This window comes from Silene latifolia, chromosome 10, assembly GCF_048544455.1.
Source record: "Silene latifolia isolate original U9 population chromosome 10, ASM4854445v1, whole genome shotgun sequence".
NCBI lineage: Eukaryota > Viridiplantae > Streptophyta > Magnoliopsida > Caryophyllales > Caryophyllaceae > Silene > Silene latifolia.
The window spans coordinates 116260019-116278245 of NC_133535.1; the positions used below are offsets into that span (position 1 = coordinate 116260019).

Genomic DNA, 18227 nt, shown 5'->3' on the forward strand with positions numbered 1-18227 from the left:
ACAATACTTAAGCGACTCAAAAGATTTTGGGTTGATGCCTAAGTACCAAGGATGCTCATAGAATCACCCACCTTATGCTATAATTCGATGTGGAAAAATCTATTTGATAGTATATATTATAATAAATAAAAGATTTTCCAAACATTAACTTAGGTTAGAAATCATTGTTGTAGAGACAGTAATACAAACTCTTTTAAGAGTTATCTCTGACAATACTTAAGGGAATCAAAAGATTTTGGGTTATGACTTCTATTTATAATCATAAGATCACCATGCCTTATGGTAATCTTCCAATGTGGGACAATTCTAATATTTATACATAGTATATTCACCACACTTATGTTACTTTTCAATGTAGGAGAAATAACATACTAAGTACACCATTTTTTTTGCACCTACTTTGACATCAACCCGATTTAATAATGAGAAAATACAATACAATACAATACAATACAATATACACTCTAGTGATAGCATTTTTTTTGTCACAATCTAATTATATAATTTTTATACGATACCTTTTTTTCAAATGAAATATAAAGTTTTTATATCAAATTATAAATATCACTTTAATATAATATAGAAAATGTATATATATGGGACATTTCTATTATTTATACATAATATATTCACAACACCTACATTATTTTTCAATGTGGGACATATAACATACTAAAAAGTCTATATCTTTTATATCAAAAAATTTTGTATTAATACCTAAGTTTCAAGGATGCCTCCTATTTATATTTATAGAATCACCCTAACGTATACTATTATTTCAATGTGAGATACATAATTTAATTATTTAGACGTAGTATGTTCATAATGCTTACATTATTTTTCAATGTGAAAGATATAACATAACAAGAAATACATGTCTCTTCTTAAAAAAAACCACTATTATATACATATTATTTTTCTTTGAAGGTAAAACCACTTAATCTCGATCATTAGATATGGATCTCTACATCGTACGTTTTGTATTGTGTCAGAAGACTACCATTAGTAAAACCTTTAGTTATTTTTTTATTTTCTTGTTCATGTTCGTAACTCTTTCCCGGGTAGTTGCCAACGATTTCCACTTTATTTTTTATATCATATTGTAGATAATGATAGAAAATCTTAAGAGCTCTTTAAAACAATATTTATGAGACTCAAAAAATTTTGGGTGGATACATAAGTTCCAAATATGCATCCTATTTATAATCATAGGATCACATCACCTTATACTAATCTTTCGATGTGGGATAATTCTACTATTTATATGTAGTATATTCACCACACCTACTTATTTTCCAATGTGGGACAAAACATACTAAAAAGTACACAATTTTACGTATTAAGAAGTACACCATCTTTAATATGTGCAAATATTATGAAATTTATACTCTAATGATAGCATTTTTTAACACAAAACTAATTATATTATTTTCATAATTTTTTTAACGATATTTTTTCGCCAAATGAAATGTAAAAGTTTGATATAAAAATTGGAAATATCACTTGAATATAATTTAGGAAATATACATATTATAATAATTAAAAGATTTTCCACTTTATTTTTTACATCAAAAATTATACTTTCCTAAATTGATTTTTGATGATGTGGACGCTCTCAGATCGCTCGAAAAAACTCTCTTTTATATATATATATATATATATATAGATTTTCTTTATTTTTATTTCTTTTAATTCAAATAAACGCTCTATCACGATTAAGAATCAAATAAATCGCTTCATGATACTTCTCGATATGCCGCAATCTTCACAGTTCAATGCTCTATAGTTAGTTCTTTACCAAGTGTACCAGAACCAGAAACAGTTTCATTAATTAGAGCTCCAAAAATTCTTGTATTATCTACCTAAGAGAATTCTCAGAATGTCACAATGCCAAAATTACACAAGAATGATTGAAAATAATAATCATTTAGTCACCGCAATCTACAGAAGCACTCGCATTTCAGGAAAAACACTAATCGCCAAGCTTCATTCTGTCTCAAGTTGAAAAATACGACGTTTGAGCTGCTTGATAGCGGTAATTCGAGTGTTTCAATGATGGTGTATGGATGGGCATGTACAACAATGAGCGCGCTATATATAACAGAAAAATGGGGGTTGAAAGGGCATCAACCCAAAAGAATTCACCTGGATTTGCACTAATTACGCAGCAGTATAATTGGAGAAGAGTTGCGTCAGTTTGTTCAAAGTTTCCGGGTAAAATTTCCTTGCGAAAAGGTAACATGGACGTTTTGCTCCGTTCCATAAACATGGCTTTATATCCACTTGTTTCTGCAAGTAACTCACAAAAAAAGTGATGCTCAGAATAAATATTTTACACTTGACTCGTTAGCTATGATACTTCGTACTACATTGCATAATGCAAACCGTGTCCGACACTCAATGGGAATGCAAATGAAACTTTACAGACGCTTCATGCTAAGCCAAAAATCTTGAATATATTTTATAAAAGAAACGGTTCCGGCACTTTCACAAATACAAGCGTAAAGACTACTAAAGACAGATATCGGGGGAAAAAAACATAAATATTCTTACCCTTTTCTCGCTTGTTTCATGCAAAGATTCATCAATAGACTGCAAAACAAAAGTAGTGTTGAAGCAACAATCAGTATTAAGTCGCTATAAAAATGAAAGTGAGAACATTTAACAGAAGAACAATCCCAATCTTGAAGTAGATTAAAAATTCTGATACTGGCGAAGATATATGAAGGAATAATTTTATATTTTTCAGGGTAGATTAAAAGCCAAGAGCATCGTCAGCATCAAGAGGATAAAAGGAGAATAAATATACAACTAACCAAGGAGAAAAAAAATTATGAATCAAAATTTCATTTGTGATTGCAACAATCGTGTGGGTGTCTACTTAGTCACTCCCTTGTATCAAATTTCAAAACATATATGCTAAAAATTATATGAGATGGCCTCGCAATCTGGCTTGTGAGACCAGCTCATCAATACTAATATCATTCAAAAAAGGATTTGAGCTGACCACATATGAGACAGGTTTTATACAAGTACTCCTGCTAATTTTATAGACCCCGAAAAAAGTCTCCTTAAATAAGCTAAAGAAAGCTTATAGCTGATAATCACATCCTAAGTATTGAGCGTGACTAATTTTTCTTATCATAGAGAAAAGTCCAACTTAAAGTCCATCATAGGAATTTAATAACTCAACAATGTATGAATGAATACCTTTAGTGATTCCATAAGCTTTTGCTTCAAGTGAACTGTGTTTTATATGACATCTTTACTCATAAAAGGAAAAACAAGCTATACAGATAGCCTGAATTCATAAACAAGGAAATATCATACCGTCAAATTCTGAAGAAGCTCATAGCTGACATCTTGCAGCCTATATGACTTCGGATGCCACTTGTGTTCCGACCAATCCACATGTGTTACTGACCAATTTGCCATACCCTCTGGATCAATCATCTAAAGCATGCCAAAAAAAATATGACATTTCAACGTCTATAATTACAAATTAAACAAAATTCAGAATTTTGACATCGATAGCCATTTAACAGCGCCTCCAGAGCGAAAATTCTGTTAGAGAAGTCATGCTTACATTAAATAAAGTAGGTATGTAATGTTCATCAGAATAGCAATTGCGTCCCTCGAAACCAGGCTGCAAAGAGATTAGACGCAAACCAAAATTCAGGATGACTCAGAAAAACAGCAGTCACTTAAAATATACACATGTGATGTGCTGCGCAAGAATCTCATCGAAGACCTTCCAGATTCGAAAATATCAACTAAATATAATAGGAGAACTTAGAATCAATACAGAAAATCATGGTGATGTAAAGTATTGGTGCTCAACTGTTCATAAGTAGCCAAAGAAAAGAGCTTACCCTACAGTAGTTCTTGAACTTAGAGTAGTAAAGGCTATCAGATACAACTATTAATGCGTGCTGCCGCTTCATAGTGAACCACTGCATAGCATGTATATAATCAGTACTTGTTGCGCAGCCAAAGTTGGCAGCATTAAAACAGCTAATAGCTTTATACTGCCTTCAACATATTAGCCAACTTATAAAAACTTGATGAGAGATAAAAACTAATGACGAGATAGATGAATAAGCAACCCTGTTTGACCAAGACTAAGGCCTTGTTTGGATACTAAAAATGGGGGGAAAGGGAGGGGAGGGGAAAGTGGTGGTGTTGGGGGTGTGAAGGGGAGGGAGTTTTTCCCTTCGAATCTCTCCTAGGGATCTCCCCCCACACCAAGTACCCTCGTACCCCATTTGTTTTCCAAACAAGGGATTTTGTATGCGCCCCTCCCCTTCCTTTCCCTCCAAATCCCCTCATCCAAACAAGGCCTAGGAGGGGATAAGGGCTCCCATCTCTTAAACAAGTGGCCAAAGATTTCTGGACCCTTGTGAATGAAACACCCAAAACTGGGAAGAATCTACCCATAATTTTGCTTTTTGTACCCCGCAGAAGAATGTCAATTGTCGGTAGAGGTCTAGAGGATACTCCTAAAACAACAAATTAACATTGAAGATAGAAAAAGCACAAACGACGTAAAATATTTGATTAAGTCAGATATAACGTCAAAAATAATTGTTAAGATTCAGCCCAAGCTATCAGAGAGTAAACAATTCAGATGAAGAGTTCAATGGGTAGACAGAAGAGAAGTTAAATGGTAGACTAAAGGCCAATGATTCTTGGTTGATTTAGCCATTAAATTATCCTCAAAATAGGCAGCTTTATAATCCTTGTGGCCCTGTGGCGTTTATAATTCCCCTATGTGATTTAAGTACTGACAATGTTCTGTTAGTGTCAAGTTTAATTTGGCTATAACAGAAGCACAAACACAAAACACAGAAAAGTTATGAAAGTCAAACCTGACCACCCTTACGGAAATCTTTCTTTTCAATTTCAGGTAACATATGTGGTGAAAACCTGTCATTTCCATGAGGACCTGGATCCACAAAACTGGAAAACAATACAATTATATAAGATCCTCTGGATAGACTGCTTGCTTCATAGGCTTATAGCAAAAATTAAAGAGAGATGGTGTTCAAGCGTTGTACTTACCTATCAATGTAACTTAAATTTGAGTACATCAGATAGTTGTAAACGTATTCAAATTTATGCAATGGTACACAACTGCAATACAAAGAGACAATTAATCAAAACCATCCAGAAGGAGAATAGGGAAAGTAAAAAGATGGAATAGAAAAATTACACACCTATCAGAGAGTAAAACAAAGTGGTGGTTATCAGGATCATTCAAAGCATTGCCCAAAAGGCGTCTCTCTGCATCTATCATAGAGACTTGACCCCAAACAACCTGTTGACAAATCAACAAGTGAAGCAAGTAATACAGTCAGCTCATTTTCAATGTGTAGAATACTTCATAATGCATAACAAATTGTCCGTCGTTATATAACATTTAAGTCACTGCCTTCAATAGGTAGGAGATACAGCCTCTTAAGTCTCACATATTAGGAGGAAAGCCATGAAGGACCTATGACCTTTTTGGTTTTGAAAAAAATATTGAACATGTTTATATCGAAGACCATTTTTTTTTATGCAGTTGAACGCAGAATCCATAATTGTGGTGTATGAAAACTTCCAAAGATATAAAGTAAAAACAGCTCGCAAAAGTATGCATGATTTTTAATATTGTGAAGTACCAAGCATTACCCCATGCAATTTTCATTGTAGAACATCCGAGCAAGTCACTATGTATTTTCAATATAGGGTCAAGGTTACGTGAAAACGATCACCCTTCCCCCATTATGAGCATAAAGCCTTTGAGGCACTGGATTATTGTGTTGTTTTTTGTATACAAAAGAGAGAAAAAACACAAGGGGTGGGCGATAATGAGGAAAAAACTAACATTCATCCTGTAGGCAAATACGTTTTTCTACGAGGAAATTGGATTTTCATATTCACACATAAAAAAGTAAAGAGTGATTTTCCGGCAACGCATTGAAAGCCCTTGATTCCATATTTCCAATGGAGCCAAAGATTCATTACTTTTTGGTTCTGGATTACGATGGAATAAAGCAAAATGGCTCACTAAAGTGGCTACGCTTCTTTCTCTTGTGAAGTAGTGGTCCTTCGATGCAGTTCTCGACGCAATTTTCATCTTGGGTCATTCGGAAACAGCCTCTTAGTGTTGCTAACACGAGGGTAAGGCTGCGTACATCCAACCCCTCCTTACCCCGCAATTTGCGGGAGCCATTGAGGCACTGGGGTAATGTTGTTGTTGTTGTTGTTGCATAGAAAGCCCTTATCTTTCTTTCAGTTTCTTTACGGTAAAAGTGAATTCAGAAGTCTCTCTAGTAACAATCTTCTCTTTTCATCCTGAAAAAGGCATCTCATAAAAGGAGTCCTGGTCTCAGGAGCTAAGGACTAAGGTGGGTAGTAGGATGGTGAACAAAAATTGCATATGCAGAAGTGATTTAATGACACAAAATGGAATTATTATGACCAGATTAACATCAGATAGCAATCATATTTTTTTTCTGACCTTGTCACTGCGGATGTCTCTATTGATAAAATAGTTGCTCTGATGAACAGGTTTTCTTTGTGATGCATGTACATAAACACTGAACTTGCCCTCATGACCCTGCCAAACAAAATGTACTATGTCATCATAAAAATCATGTACAAAGAGAGAAAACGTAATTCACTCACTGCTCAATTTTCATGGTACACAAGAAGAAGAGATCTGCCATCACACTATCACATTCTTTCTGACATTTACACAACAAAAAAGGGAGAGATTTTCCATCATACTGCTAGATCATAGACGTATCCAACACAGGCACACTTACAAGTGTCGGGCTCGGCTACTTAACGGAAAATTCTCATATCTTAGGTTTACAATGCAGTGCCCTGAATCATACACGAGATAATATGAGGAGTAGGATATTTGCTTAATTCCTTTATATTAAAAATCTACTAAGAACAATACTTCAGCAAAAGAAGAAAAAAAAATCAGAAAGGTCAAATTTCTAGATATTAGGCCCCTTCAAATTTTACCATATAAAGCTAATCAAACTTCAGTGGGATATTTGCTTCTATATAAACAAGGTCCCAGCAATCTAAGTATCTAACATACCCTTCTGAGAAAGATGAAACAAATTACAAGTATACTCGATGCAAAAGATTCAGACAGCACTTTAATCTATGGACATTACAATGCAAATGTAACCCTGGTAAGTAATGTTTTAATTCTTTCTACAAAAGGAGAAAGTAATTTCAGCAATCAAATTCTACGAGTAGTTAGTCATCTACACTAAAAAGTGCATATCAGACAGAAAGGAAAAATTCAGCGACAAAAGAGGGAACAGTGAAACGTGAATAAAAGAGCCTTACGGAAAAGAACTTATCCCAGAGCATCTCGAAAGGCAAAGTTCCAGGGGTCAAGAACATGAAAGCAATTTTTGGACTATTTGTAGGTGGAAGTGGAGCTCTTAACATTTCCTTAATGACAGCTTGAGATGCCAACTCTTGATCAGTCAATTCTCTTTTAGGAGCGGGTGGAAGCCAATCAGAAAAAGCTTTGCAGCCACTAGAAGAGAACACATAGCAAGCCGAGGTGTTTTGGGGAGGATATACATAACCACAAATCAGAAAGAAGCTAACCAAGCAAAGCAGCACCAAAATCCACATGGGTCTCTTGGAAGCTTGTCGATGGCGCTGGTGCATCGGCAAGATTTGCATGCTTAAACGCCAAGCATCTGGAGCCTTCATATTCAAAGCACGAATCACAGCTCTACCAAAACATGACCTATCTCCTTACAACTATCTATAATTGATCTCCCTCTATTTGCACACAAATACTGAGAACTGATCACTAGTCAATAAAACGACAATTCAAACACTGATTGAACCTGAATCTGCAAAAACAAGTAGAAGACAGTTCTATTAGACAAACTTCACATATTTTCCCAACTAGCATATGAACTCCAGTTCAAATTGTGATACTACCATTGATGACCTTCTCGAAACCTAAATTATACTCATAACTTTCAATAGCCCCAAAGAATGATGAAAATTCATGTAGAAACAATTTTATTCATCACATTACAAAAGAATTCCTAAACCTACGGTGTGTGGTGGTTTGTTCTTTGTTGTTCGATGCAGTTCAAGAAGCAAATTCAAGTACCTAGAACGCGACCTGTCCTCAACTAGGTTAAAATATATATAACTCTACCAGTCTAGTTAGCAGACAAACTCCCTTCTAGGTCAGACAATTGGGTTCGAGTTCAGCACACTGAACTTCAAACCACGCAACTGTGCTACGACACATATTGAAATACTCAGCATAGAAAGAAGACACCATTTCTCACCTTCTTTGAACCTAAACTTTGGCTTTCAAATTCTAATTGAGAGAAGTTTGCTCTTACTAATGGCAAAAATGGAAGAGCAAAATGCAGAAGACAAGAAAGCAGAAGTGCATACAGCACACATTTGTTGACTCAAACAAATAGATTTCACTAGCAATTGACCTTATCAAATCACCAACCACAGAATTATGAGAACTTCAGAGCAATTAGATTACCAACTTTCAGGAAAAAAATGTCCACAACCAATTTTTATTCAACCAAACTGTCAAACCTACCAGCCAAAAGAAAACCCTAGAACCGTCAAATTACTTGTACTTATCAAACTTACCATAATTTTCATATCATGCTTCAGAAATCAACATTCATTCATACTATAAATTAGATAAACTCCCAACAAAAAAGACAAAGGGCACTAGCCAAAATTCCCAAAATTCCACATTAACACTATAATTCTATAATCGCACAAAACACAGTAACTTTGAAACCCCATGTACACCCCCCTTACCCCGCAATATGCGGAAGCCTTTCAGGCACTAGGGCAATGTTGTCGTCGTTTGAAAACCCATGTACAGGGGTACACAAAAACTAGATGTAATCATACAACTATGTCCAACATCCCAATGAAACAATATAATTAATGGGTAACACCAGGTATATCCCATAAAAATTTGAAAACAGCAAGTACTTAAAGTACTTCCAAGTTCCACCTCCCCAATCAATTGTTTAACTTTTTAAATTTAATGTGAGGCGTATTTTAATCAAAGGTAAACAAATGACTGAAATGGAGGTAGTAAGAAGATTGCAAATGAATACCTGAGAAATTAGGTGATTTTGGATGCACCCACTTCAAATGTAGATTGATACCAAGTTCTTGGGATAATGAAGATCTAAGACGCAAAAACAAAAACAGATATAAAGAGTAAAACAATGCAAAAAGATGAAAATAGAGAAATAAAAAAAAATGAGAAATTTGATAAACAAGAAAGAACAACTCAGAAACACTTGATTTTGTTAGGCACTTGCGTTTGGAATTGTCTGTCTACACTCAATAATAAAACTGTAATATATGCGATTCTATCTAATAATTGAGAGATTTACCAGCTAATTACCCTTCAGTTTTTACTTGTTTTGGTATGAATTTTGAAAAAAAATAGAGAAAAGATTAGTGGGTTATTTGTGGATTGATTGTTTAGAGCGGAAAGTTTGAATCTTTATTGATTGTGTAAACAAACACTTGAAGATAGTAGTAGTAGGTTTGTTTGTTGTCTGTGTGTGACTACTACAAGTTTTGGGGGCTGAGACAACGAATGAGAGTCTGTTTTGAACGTTGTGTTGACGTAATTATGAGAGACCTTTGTTTTCTTTCTTCTGTTTTTCCAACAACAAGTCGCGTTATCAATACCTGGTAAACGCTCAGTTTACGCGACGGCATTCCATTTATATTTTTTTATGCATCAAATCAATGTTAGTTGTTTATTTGTGAGTACTGATTAGGTTTGGTGACCGGGCTATCTCTATTTATTGTCAAATTTTATTTTTTAGGAAATAAAATTACGTTAGACTTGCATAACTCATATGTTTACCATTTTTACTAAAATGTAAAATTTATAAAAAAAATTAGGGGTTTTCTATAAGGTAACCCTCAGTTTTTTCAATTCCTATAAGGTAACCCTCTATTTAATTAAACTTCTAGTGGTAACCCTGTACTCTATATAAACTAATGAGGATGACCTTAACTTTTCATTCCGTCAAATTTAGCTGTTAACTTGATGATGTGGCTGTTAACTTGGTGACATTGACCTTTTTTTATCAATTTTCCTCCATTTCTTTACTCCTCCTCCTTCCTGTTAAGGATGAAAAGTTGAAAACAATATGTCAATAATATTATCTTACACAAGTAATTCTTCAGTTCAAAACCAACGACTTTCTAATGCTATAGTTTCTTACTAATACAATCAGTGATTTGGTTCTTCACCCTTTCCTTTCGTTGTTGTCGATTGATTAAGATCATTCTTCATCATGATGTAATAAAAAGCCATTCACTCAAAGTTCCCATAACTTCCAGCCTCCCAAGCATCAAACAACAATTTGCCACAAAACTAACAATCTACAATGCTACCACATTTATCCCTCCAACTAATACAACCGTAACCCCATTTTGCTCAGATTCAAACGAAAGGACCGAGAACATTGTGTATGCTTCTATAATCAACCAATTCGGCATTTTTCGAAAGATACCAATCATAATTAGATTCCGAAATCTAGTTAATCTTACAAGAAACTAACACCAACGATAAAAATCTCATTCAGGGCAGCAAAAAAAGCCGTCACAGGCAGCCGAAAAATGCAGTCATTAATCATGTTAAAGAAGAAAGATGGCTTTCATCTTTGTTGTCTGTTTGGGAAAAAAATGGAAAAAAAAATTAATGTAAAAGAAGTTGAGGACAATTAAAGTGGAGGGAATTGAAAAGGAGGAAGGAGGAATAACAGAAATGCAGGAAAATTGATGTACAGAAAATTGCCAAATAAGAAGCCAAAAAGTTTGTCACCAAGTTTAACAGCCACTAACCTAGTTAACGGTCAAATTTGAAGGATTGTAAAGTTGAGGTCATGCGCATTAGTTTATATAGAGTACAGGGTTACTACTGGAAGTTTAATTAAACAGAGGGTTACCTTATAGAAATCGAAAAAACTGGGGGTTACCTTATAGAAAAACCCAAAAAATTATGAGACACATCTACTCCTCCCGTGTTAATATTATTACTTTCGCAAAATATATCATGTTAATATTATTATATTCACTACACCCGTTATTACAATTACTTTCACGATTCTGGCTGTTATTATTGTTACTTTTACTTCGTCCGGGTCACTTCTACTTACCATTAATTTTTTTTTCCATTAAATAAAATTACTTAAAGTTGCATAATTCATAAATTTATCATTAATATATTTTTCTATGACATATCCTAAAATTACGATGAAATAAATTTTGAGACAAATTCACTACTCCCGCTATTAATATTTAACTCTTATTAATGAAATAATAGTAATAACATTTCACTACTTGCCCGTAATCATTGTTACTTTCACTACTCCCACCGTAATTATTGTTACTGTCACTACTGCTGCATTAATATTGATAATTTCACTACTCCCGTTGTAATTATTGTTACTTTCACTATTGCCGCATTAATATTGATTATTTCACTACTCCCGTTGTTTCTACCACTTTCACTAATCTTGCTGATAATATTGTTACTTTTACTATTCAAATGAGTGATTACTATCATATAACTATATCCAATGTTACTACAATTATTTTCTTTATTGACGAAATTACTTTTACTACTTAGGCATGCAATTTTAAGAGAATTATAGATTTATATAAATATATTACATATATGCATTAAATCAAATCGAAAGAATTATGCAATATTATATATTATGGAATCTAACTTGAATTATTTATAACCTACCTATATTATATTTTTGTATGTTAAATAATTAACATCACTATACATCTAATAAACTGTAAAGTTTAATAAAATTGCATAGATTTTAAATTTAATATATAATTTTATGATGATAATAATTAATACCATAAGTGTATATGTTTATACTAATTAATTATTTTATTTTATGAAAATTGACCATCTTCTAGACTTCTATAAATATTTAGGAAAATTACCAAGCATCTTCTTTTTTTTAGTCTCCTCGAAATTGACCATCTTAATTAATTATTTTAAGGAAATTGATCATCTTAATTAATTATTTTATTTTAAGGAAATTGACCATGTTTTCGTCTCTTAAAAATGTTTAAGAAAATTACCAAGTTTCTATATAATTTAATTTTAACCCAAACTATATAATATTTGCATTGAGATCCCTTAATCGGGTACGTCACACGGTGCTAGTGATTTAAAACTATATAGTATAATTAATTTGTACAACTTTCTTTAATTACATTGAAGTCCCTTGGTTTCTGGATTTAATATATATTACTAGGTTTGGTGCCCGGCTTCGCCCGGGATACCTCTATTTACCGTTAAATTTTTTTCAATGAAATAAACTATATTGGAGTTGTCTAACTCACACGTTTACTATTTGTAATATATTTTTCTACGGTATATCTTGTAGTTATGATGAAATGTAAAATTTATTTTCAAATTATGAGACACGTTCACTACCCCGCTATTAATATTATTACTTTCACGACATTCTTTCTTAATATCATTACGTTCACTACTCCCGTGGTTACTATTGTTTCTTTTACTAATTCCTCTATTTTTTTCTGTTAAATTCATTATTCCCGTTAATTTTATCCGACCTATATTTAAATAAATAAAATATTTCCTTGAGTCGATTGGTTATTTAATTGTTCATACTTTTTATCATTGTTACCACTGTTACTTTCACTACATTCGTAGTTACTTTCACTACTCTCACTATCATTAGTATAACAATTCATGAACTATACAACCAGTTGTATATGTTGTACGGTGTAGAATCTGAGCTTTGTGATAAATTATCCGAGCTTTATGTTAAAGAATATGAGCTTTATTAGAAATTATTGAGCTCATCCATTTACACATTAAAAACATGAACTTTGAATTAGCTCATAAAGAATACATTATAAGCTCGGATTCTTATACCTTGGTTGTACAATGCTTATGGTACAATTGGATGTATAATCCTATTTATGTTATTATAACTGTCACTACTCCCACATTAATACCGTTAATTTTATTAATCTCGTTGTTGCTACTATTACTTTTACTACATTTAATTTAATGTATAATTCTATGATGATACTGATTAATTCCATAAGTGGGGCATGTTAATTTTAAGGAAAATCACTATATTCTTGTGTTTTCTAAATTTAATTATTTTAATTTAATGTAATTTCCATAAATATTCTTCATCAAGGCATCTTTATATTATACTTTTAACTAAAACTATATAATATTTACATCGAGGTCCCTTTATCAGGTCCATCACACTGTACTATCGATTTAAAACTATATAGTATAATTAATTTGTATAGATTTCTTTATTTACATTGAAGTCCCTTGGTTTCTGGAATTAATATATAGTACTAGTATTGGTGCCCGGCTTCGCCCGGGCTACCTTTACTTACTGTTGGACCATATAGATATATGATTAAGTTTTGATAATGACAAGTGTGTGCTTCGTTTTATATATACTCTTGCTCGTAATCGTTTGTTTAGTCTTTATTAGATTGACTTAGGTTTACGAGTTTAGCAAGTAATGTTATAACATTCTTAGCTATAACATTGAAGATTTGTGAGGCATCATTCAAGTAATGTTATAGCAGCTTGAGCTATAACATTGAAGATTCTTAAAGCGTCATAGTAACTGTAACAAGTTTCAAGTATGATGATCACTCAAGTAAAAGGCTAGATCAAGTCTTTAACAAGCTCAAGATGAAGAGCTTTTGGTCAAGATAAAGAGAAGATCCTATTACTGAAGATCTCCAGGAAGATTAGCTAGTATAGGTCTTCATCTAATGACGGTATCTTAAGAAAAGAATATTGGGAAGGTAAAGTTATAGTTATTTCACCTATAACTTTACTTACCAAACTTTAAGTTATAGCTGTTTCTACTATAACTTTGGGTAGCATTTTAATGGCACGATTTTAATAGTTTTAAAATCATTTTTCAAAGGATAAAATTCTTTAAACATATTTCGAAATCATATATATTTATAGTGGAGTTGATATATGGGTTGCTATAATGGATAACTTGCATGTCTCTATTGGTTAGTAAAACGACTTATGAGTCGTCATGCTACCTAGAGTTTGCTAGTTTATTTTAACCTAACCCTAATCCAAGAAGAGAGATTTTTGTCTAGATGGACGCGGGCCTAGGGTTTCGGCCGCTGGCTTTGAACCTTTAGGTTTTACAAGTCCTCTAGTACAAGTAACCTATCTAATTAAATCTAGCTTATATTTTTATAAGATATTTTCTTATCTTAAATATATGCATGATTTAATTTGTTTACTTATCTGAAAATCTTAAAGATATAGTTATAGAAAAATAAGATTCAATTTTTTCTTATTTACCTAAACTAATATATCTTGGATTGAATTAGGAAAGAGATAGAGATTTATCTCTTGCGAGATAAACCGCCTATCTTACGGCATCCTAGGGTTTCGTGCAAACCCTAGTTCTTTCCTCTACTATAAATACATATGATCATTCTTTATTCTAGTTAAGCTTTTCGAAATATTAAAAATCCCTGTCAAACAAAATTGAGTTTAATTTTTAATTGGCTATTCTTATTGTTTTGCGTTTGGAAAATCTTGCGAAAAGTCGTGCTCTTTAATTTGCTTATTTTTCTTAAGGTTACGTCATAAGATAATAGTACTTCATATTGTTTCTTACTCGTTCAATTGTGTGAACACTTAGAAGAACAATCAAGTGCTTTCTTAGTAACTTAAGATAGTCAAAACCGAATATCTAGTGATATTCAAATTGAGTTATAGTTAGAGTTAGCTATACGAGTGGGTTGATAATTTTGTAATACGGAGAAAGGTACTAAAATTATTAATCGAGAATAGTGGACGTAGGCTTCGACGTGTGAAGCTGAACCACTTCAAATATCGTGTGTCCTTGCAGTTTTTTCTTTTCGTTCATTTCGTTACGTTCATAATCACTTAGTTAATTAGTTAAAGTTTAATTAATAAACTTTAAGTAATTAATCATTGATATAAAATAAAAAGTAGGCATAAGTTTTTAAATACTCAATTCACCCCCCCCCCCCTCTAGTATTTCAGGTGTGATAGACTCTTCACTTACCATTAATTTTTTTTTTCATTAAATAAAATTATTTAAAGTTGCATAACACATAAATTTATCATTAATATATTTTTTATAACATATCCTAAAATTACGATGAAATAAATTTTGAGACAAGTTCACTACTCCCGCTATTAATATTTTACTCTTATTAATGAAACAATACTAAAAATATTTCACTATTTGTCCGTAATCATTGTTACTTTCACCACTCCCGCCGTAATTATTGTTACTGTCACTACTACCGCATTAATATTGATAATTTCACTACTCCCACCGTAATTATTGTTACTTTCACTATTGCCGCATTAATATTGATTATTTCACTACTCCCGTTGTTTCTACCACTCTCACTAATCTCGTTGATAATATTGTTACTCTTACTATTCAAATGAGTGATTACTATCATATAACTATATCCAATGTTACTACAATTATTTTCTTTACTGACGAAAATACTTTTACTACTTAGGCATGCAATTTTAAGAGGATTATATATTTATATAAATATATTACATATATGCACAAATCGAAAAAATTATGCAATATTATATATTATGGAATTTAACTTGAATTATTTATAACCTACTTATTATATTTTTGTATGTTAAATAAATTAACATCTCTATACATCTAATAAACTATAAATTTTAATACAATTTCATAGATTTTAAATTTAATATATAATTTTATGATGATAATAATTAATATCATAAGTGTGCATGTTTATACTAATTAATAATTGTATTTTAAGGAAATTGACCATCCTAGTCTTCTATAAATATTTAGGAAAATTATCAGGCATCTTCTTTCTTTTAGTCTCCTTGAAATTGATCATCTTAATTAATTATTTTATTTTAAGGAAATTGACCCATATTTAGGAAAATTACCAAGCCTCTATATAATTTAATTTTAACCCAAACTATATAATATTTGCATTAAGATCCCTTAATCGGGTCCATCACATGGTGCTATTGATTTAAAACTATATAGTATAATTAATTTGTATAGATTTCTTTAATTACATTGAAGTCCCTTGGTTTCTGGAATTAATATATAGTATTGATTGATTGATTAGACATATGAGTGATTACTATCATATTTGCTACATCCAATATTACTAAATTATTTTATCAAATTTAATATTTAAATGATTTGATTATCTAATTTTATGGAATATACATATTATATAATATTGTATCTTTTGAAATTTAATTTTTAAATCAGTTGATTATCTTATTTTATAAAATATACAGATTATGCAATATTGTATCTTTTGAAACAATTTTGATTTATTTCCTTTTACATAGTTGCCAAAACATAAGCTACTTATATTATATTTTTCTATGTTAACCATCTTTGTACATCTAATAAACTATATAATATAATGATATTATATAGATTTATCTACATACATAAAAGTCCCTTGATTTCTGGATTATATATAACTAGTATAGGTGCCCGGCTTCGCCCGGGCTATTTCTATTTAACATTAAAATATATTTTCAATTAATTAAAATTACTTTAAAGTTGCATAACTCATAAATTTATCATTAATATGTTTTTCTATGATACGGAGTATATCTTAAAATTACAATGAAATAAATTATGAGACGAATTCACTACTCAGGCTATTAATATTTTACTTAAATCGATTACTTAGCTAAATTTTCATATATACTTCCTTTTGTTCTTAGAATTGTTAACTTTTATTACATTTGTTATTATTACTTTTAGTTTCGCTAATCCCGTCATAATTATTGTTACTTTCACTACTTGTACATTAATATTGATAATTTCACTACTCCCGTTGTTACTTCTGTTACTTTTATTCAAATGAGTGATTACTATCATATTACTATATCCAATGTTACTACAATTCTTTTCACTACTAACATAATTACTTTTATTCTTTAGGTATCCAATGAGTGATTTACATATATGCATTAAATATATTACATATATCATTAAATTAATTAAGTCGAAATAATTATGGAATATTATATTTTTTGGAAATCTAGCTTGATTTATTTACTTTTTAATAGTTTCCAAAATATAATATACTCATATCATATTTGTTTATGTTAAAATAATTAACATCTTTATATTAATTAATACCTTAAGCGGGACATGTTTATTTTAAGGAAAATCACCATATTCAGGTATTCTCTAAATCTATATTTCAACCAAAACTATATAATATTTACATTGAAGTCCCTTGTTCAGGTCCATCGCACAGTGCTATTGATTTAAAACTATATAGTATAATTAATTTGTATAGATTTATTTAATTACATTGAAGTCCCTTGGTTTCTGGAATTAATATATAGTATTGATATTGATTTTAGCATAAATGTCAAAGATAAAGGAGGGGTCAATTGTGACTATTGTTATTATTGGATGACAAATGACCAGAGGTGATTCTAGGATCTTAGGAATAGGGGGTTCGACAAAAACAATTATACTCTATGACCAAATATTTTATTGTAATTGGTAATTCGGTATTAATTTTTTTTTTTGAGAAAATATATACAAGTATTTAAGAATTTATTGCATGAAAAAGTCATATGTATATGGCCATATTGTAGGTATAATATTGTTTAAGACATGTTTTATGTATTAAAAATTAAACTATTTTAGTTTAAAAAAAATGGAAAAAAAGGAAAGAGAATTGAACGAACAATAAATTGAACAAAATATAACTTCTCACGATAATATGACCATAAAAAGTAAGCGTACGTGTACATGTGAAATGCATTTTTCGAAAAAAAAAATGTATAAAAGGAGACAAAATTGAGAGACCACATAGACTAAGAATGAAAAGTGGAACGAAAAATGGTAGCAAGGAGATTCGAACTCCCATCTCCTAATACTAATAAGAGTAACACATGAATCTACACTAAAAGAGTTATATTCCTTAATTAACTCTTGCTTCACAAAGTTACATTTATACAAGAAGAGTCTCAATAGTCAGCTTAATCTAATGCTTTAATTTAGGCCTAGAAATTAAGAGAGAATAAAGGTAATTAATAACAATCATTTTAAAAATATGGCAAAGAATATTTGCATATACTA

At 31.3% G+C, this 18227-nt stretch overlaps 1 protein-coding gene and 1 long non-coding RNA gene across 3 annotated transcripts; both read right to left on the minus strand.

Annotated features, from left to right (window-relative positions):
• Nucleotides 1-1804: 1804 nt before the first annotated feature.
• On the minus strand, nt 1805-9669 carry LOC141605839 (glycosyltransferase BC10-like). Of its 2 annotated transcripts, none has more exons than XM_074424749.1 (12): nt 9440-9669; nt 9144-9217; nt 7357-7880; nt 6506-6604; nt 5217-5317; nt 5062-5133; nt 4869-4959; nt 3873-3953; nt 3587-3646; nt 3331-3453; nt 2554-2592; nt 1805-2289 (listed from the first exon to the last, which is right to left on the minus strand). In XM_074424749.1, the coding sequence occupies exons 3-12, from the start codon at nt 7732-7734 to the stop codon at nt 2161-2163; spliced, it is 1173 nt and encodes a 390-aa protein (XP_074280850.1). In that variant the 5' UTR covers nt 7735-7880; nt 9144-9217; nt 9440-9669; the 3' UTR covers nt 1805-2160. The 2 variants fall into 2 exon arrangements, with proteins under 2 accessions (XP_074280850.1, XP_074280849.1); XM_074424748.1 differs by having other exon boundaries at nt 9429-9663.
• A 252-nt stretch (nt 9670-9921) lies between these two features.
• Nucleotides 9922-10826, minus strand: LOC141609141 (uncharacterized). Its single transcript, XR_012527245.1, has 2 exons — nt 10278-10826; nt 9922-10174 (listed from the first exon to the last, which is right to left on the minus strand). It is a non-coding gene; the product is annotated as an uncharacterized LOC141609141 (long non-coding RNA).
• Between the last annotated feature and the right edge of the window lie 7401 nt (nt 10827-18227).

Excerpts from the sequence above, each read along its gene's own strand:
- LOC141605839 (XM_074424749.1), bottom strand. The coding sequence starts at position 7,734 with ATGAAGGCTCCAGATGCTTGGCGTTTAAGCATGCAAATCTTGCCGATG. Across the intron at positions 3,647-3,872 it reads AGTTCAAGAACTACTGTAGG|CCTGGTTTCGAGGGACGCAA; the intron begins GTAAGCTCTTTT and ends ATCTCTTTGCAG. Across the intron at positions 2,593-3,330 it reads AGCTTCTTCAGAATTTGACG|TCTATTGATGAATCTTTGCA; the intron begins GTATGATATTTC and ends TTTGTTTTGCAG.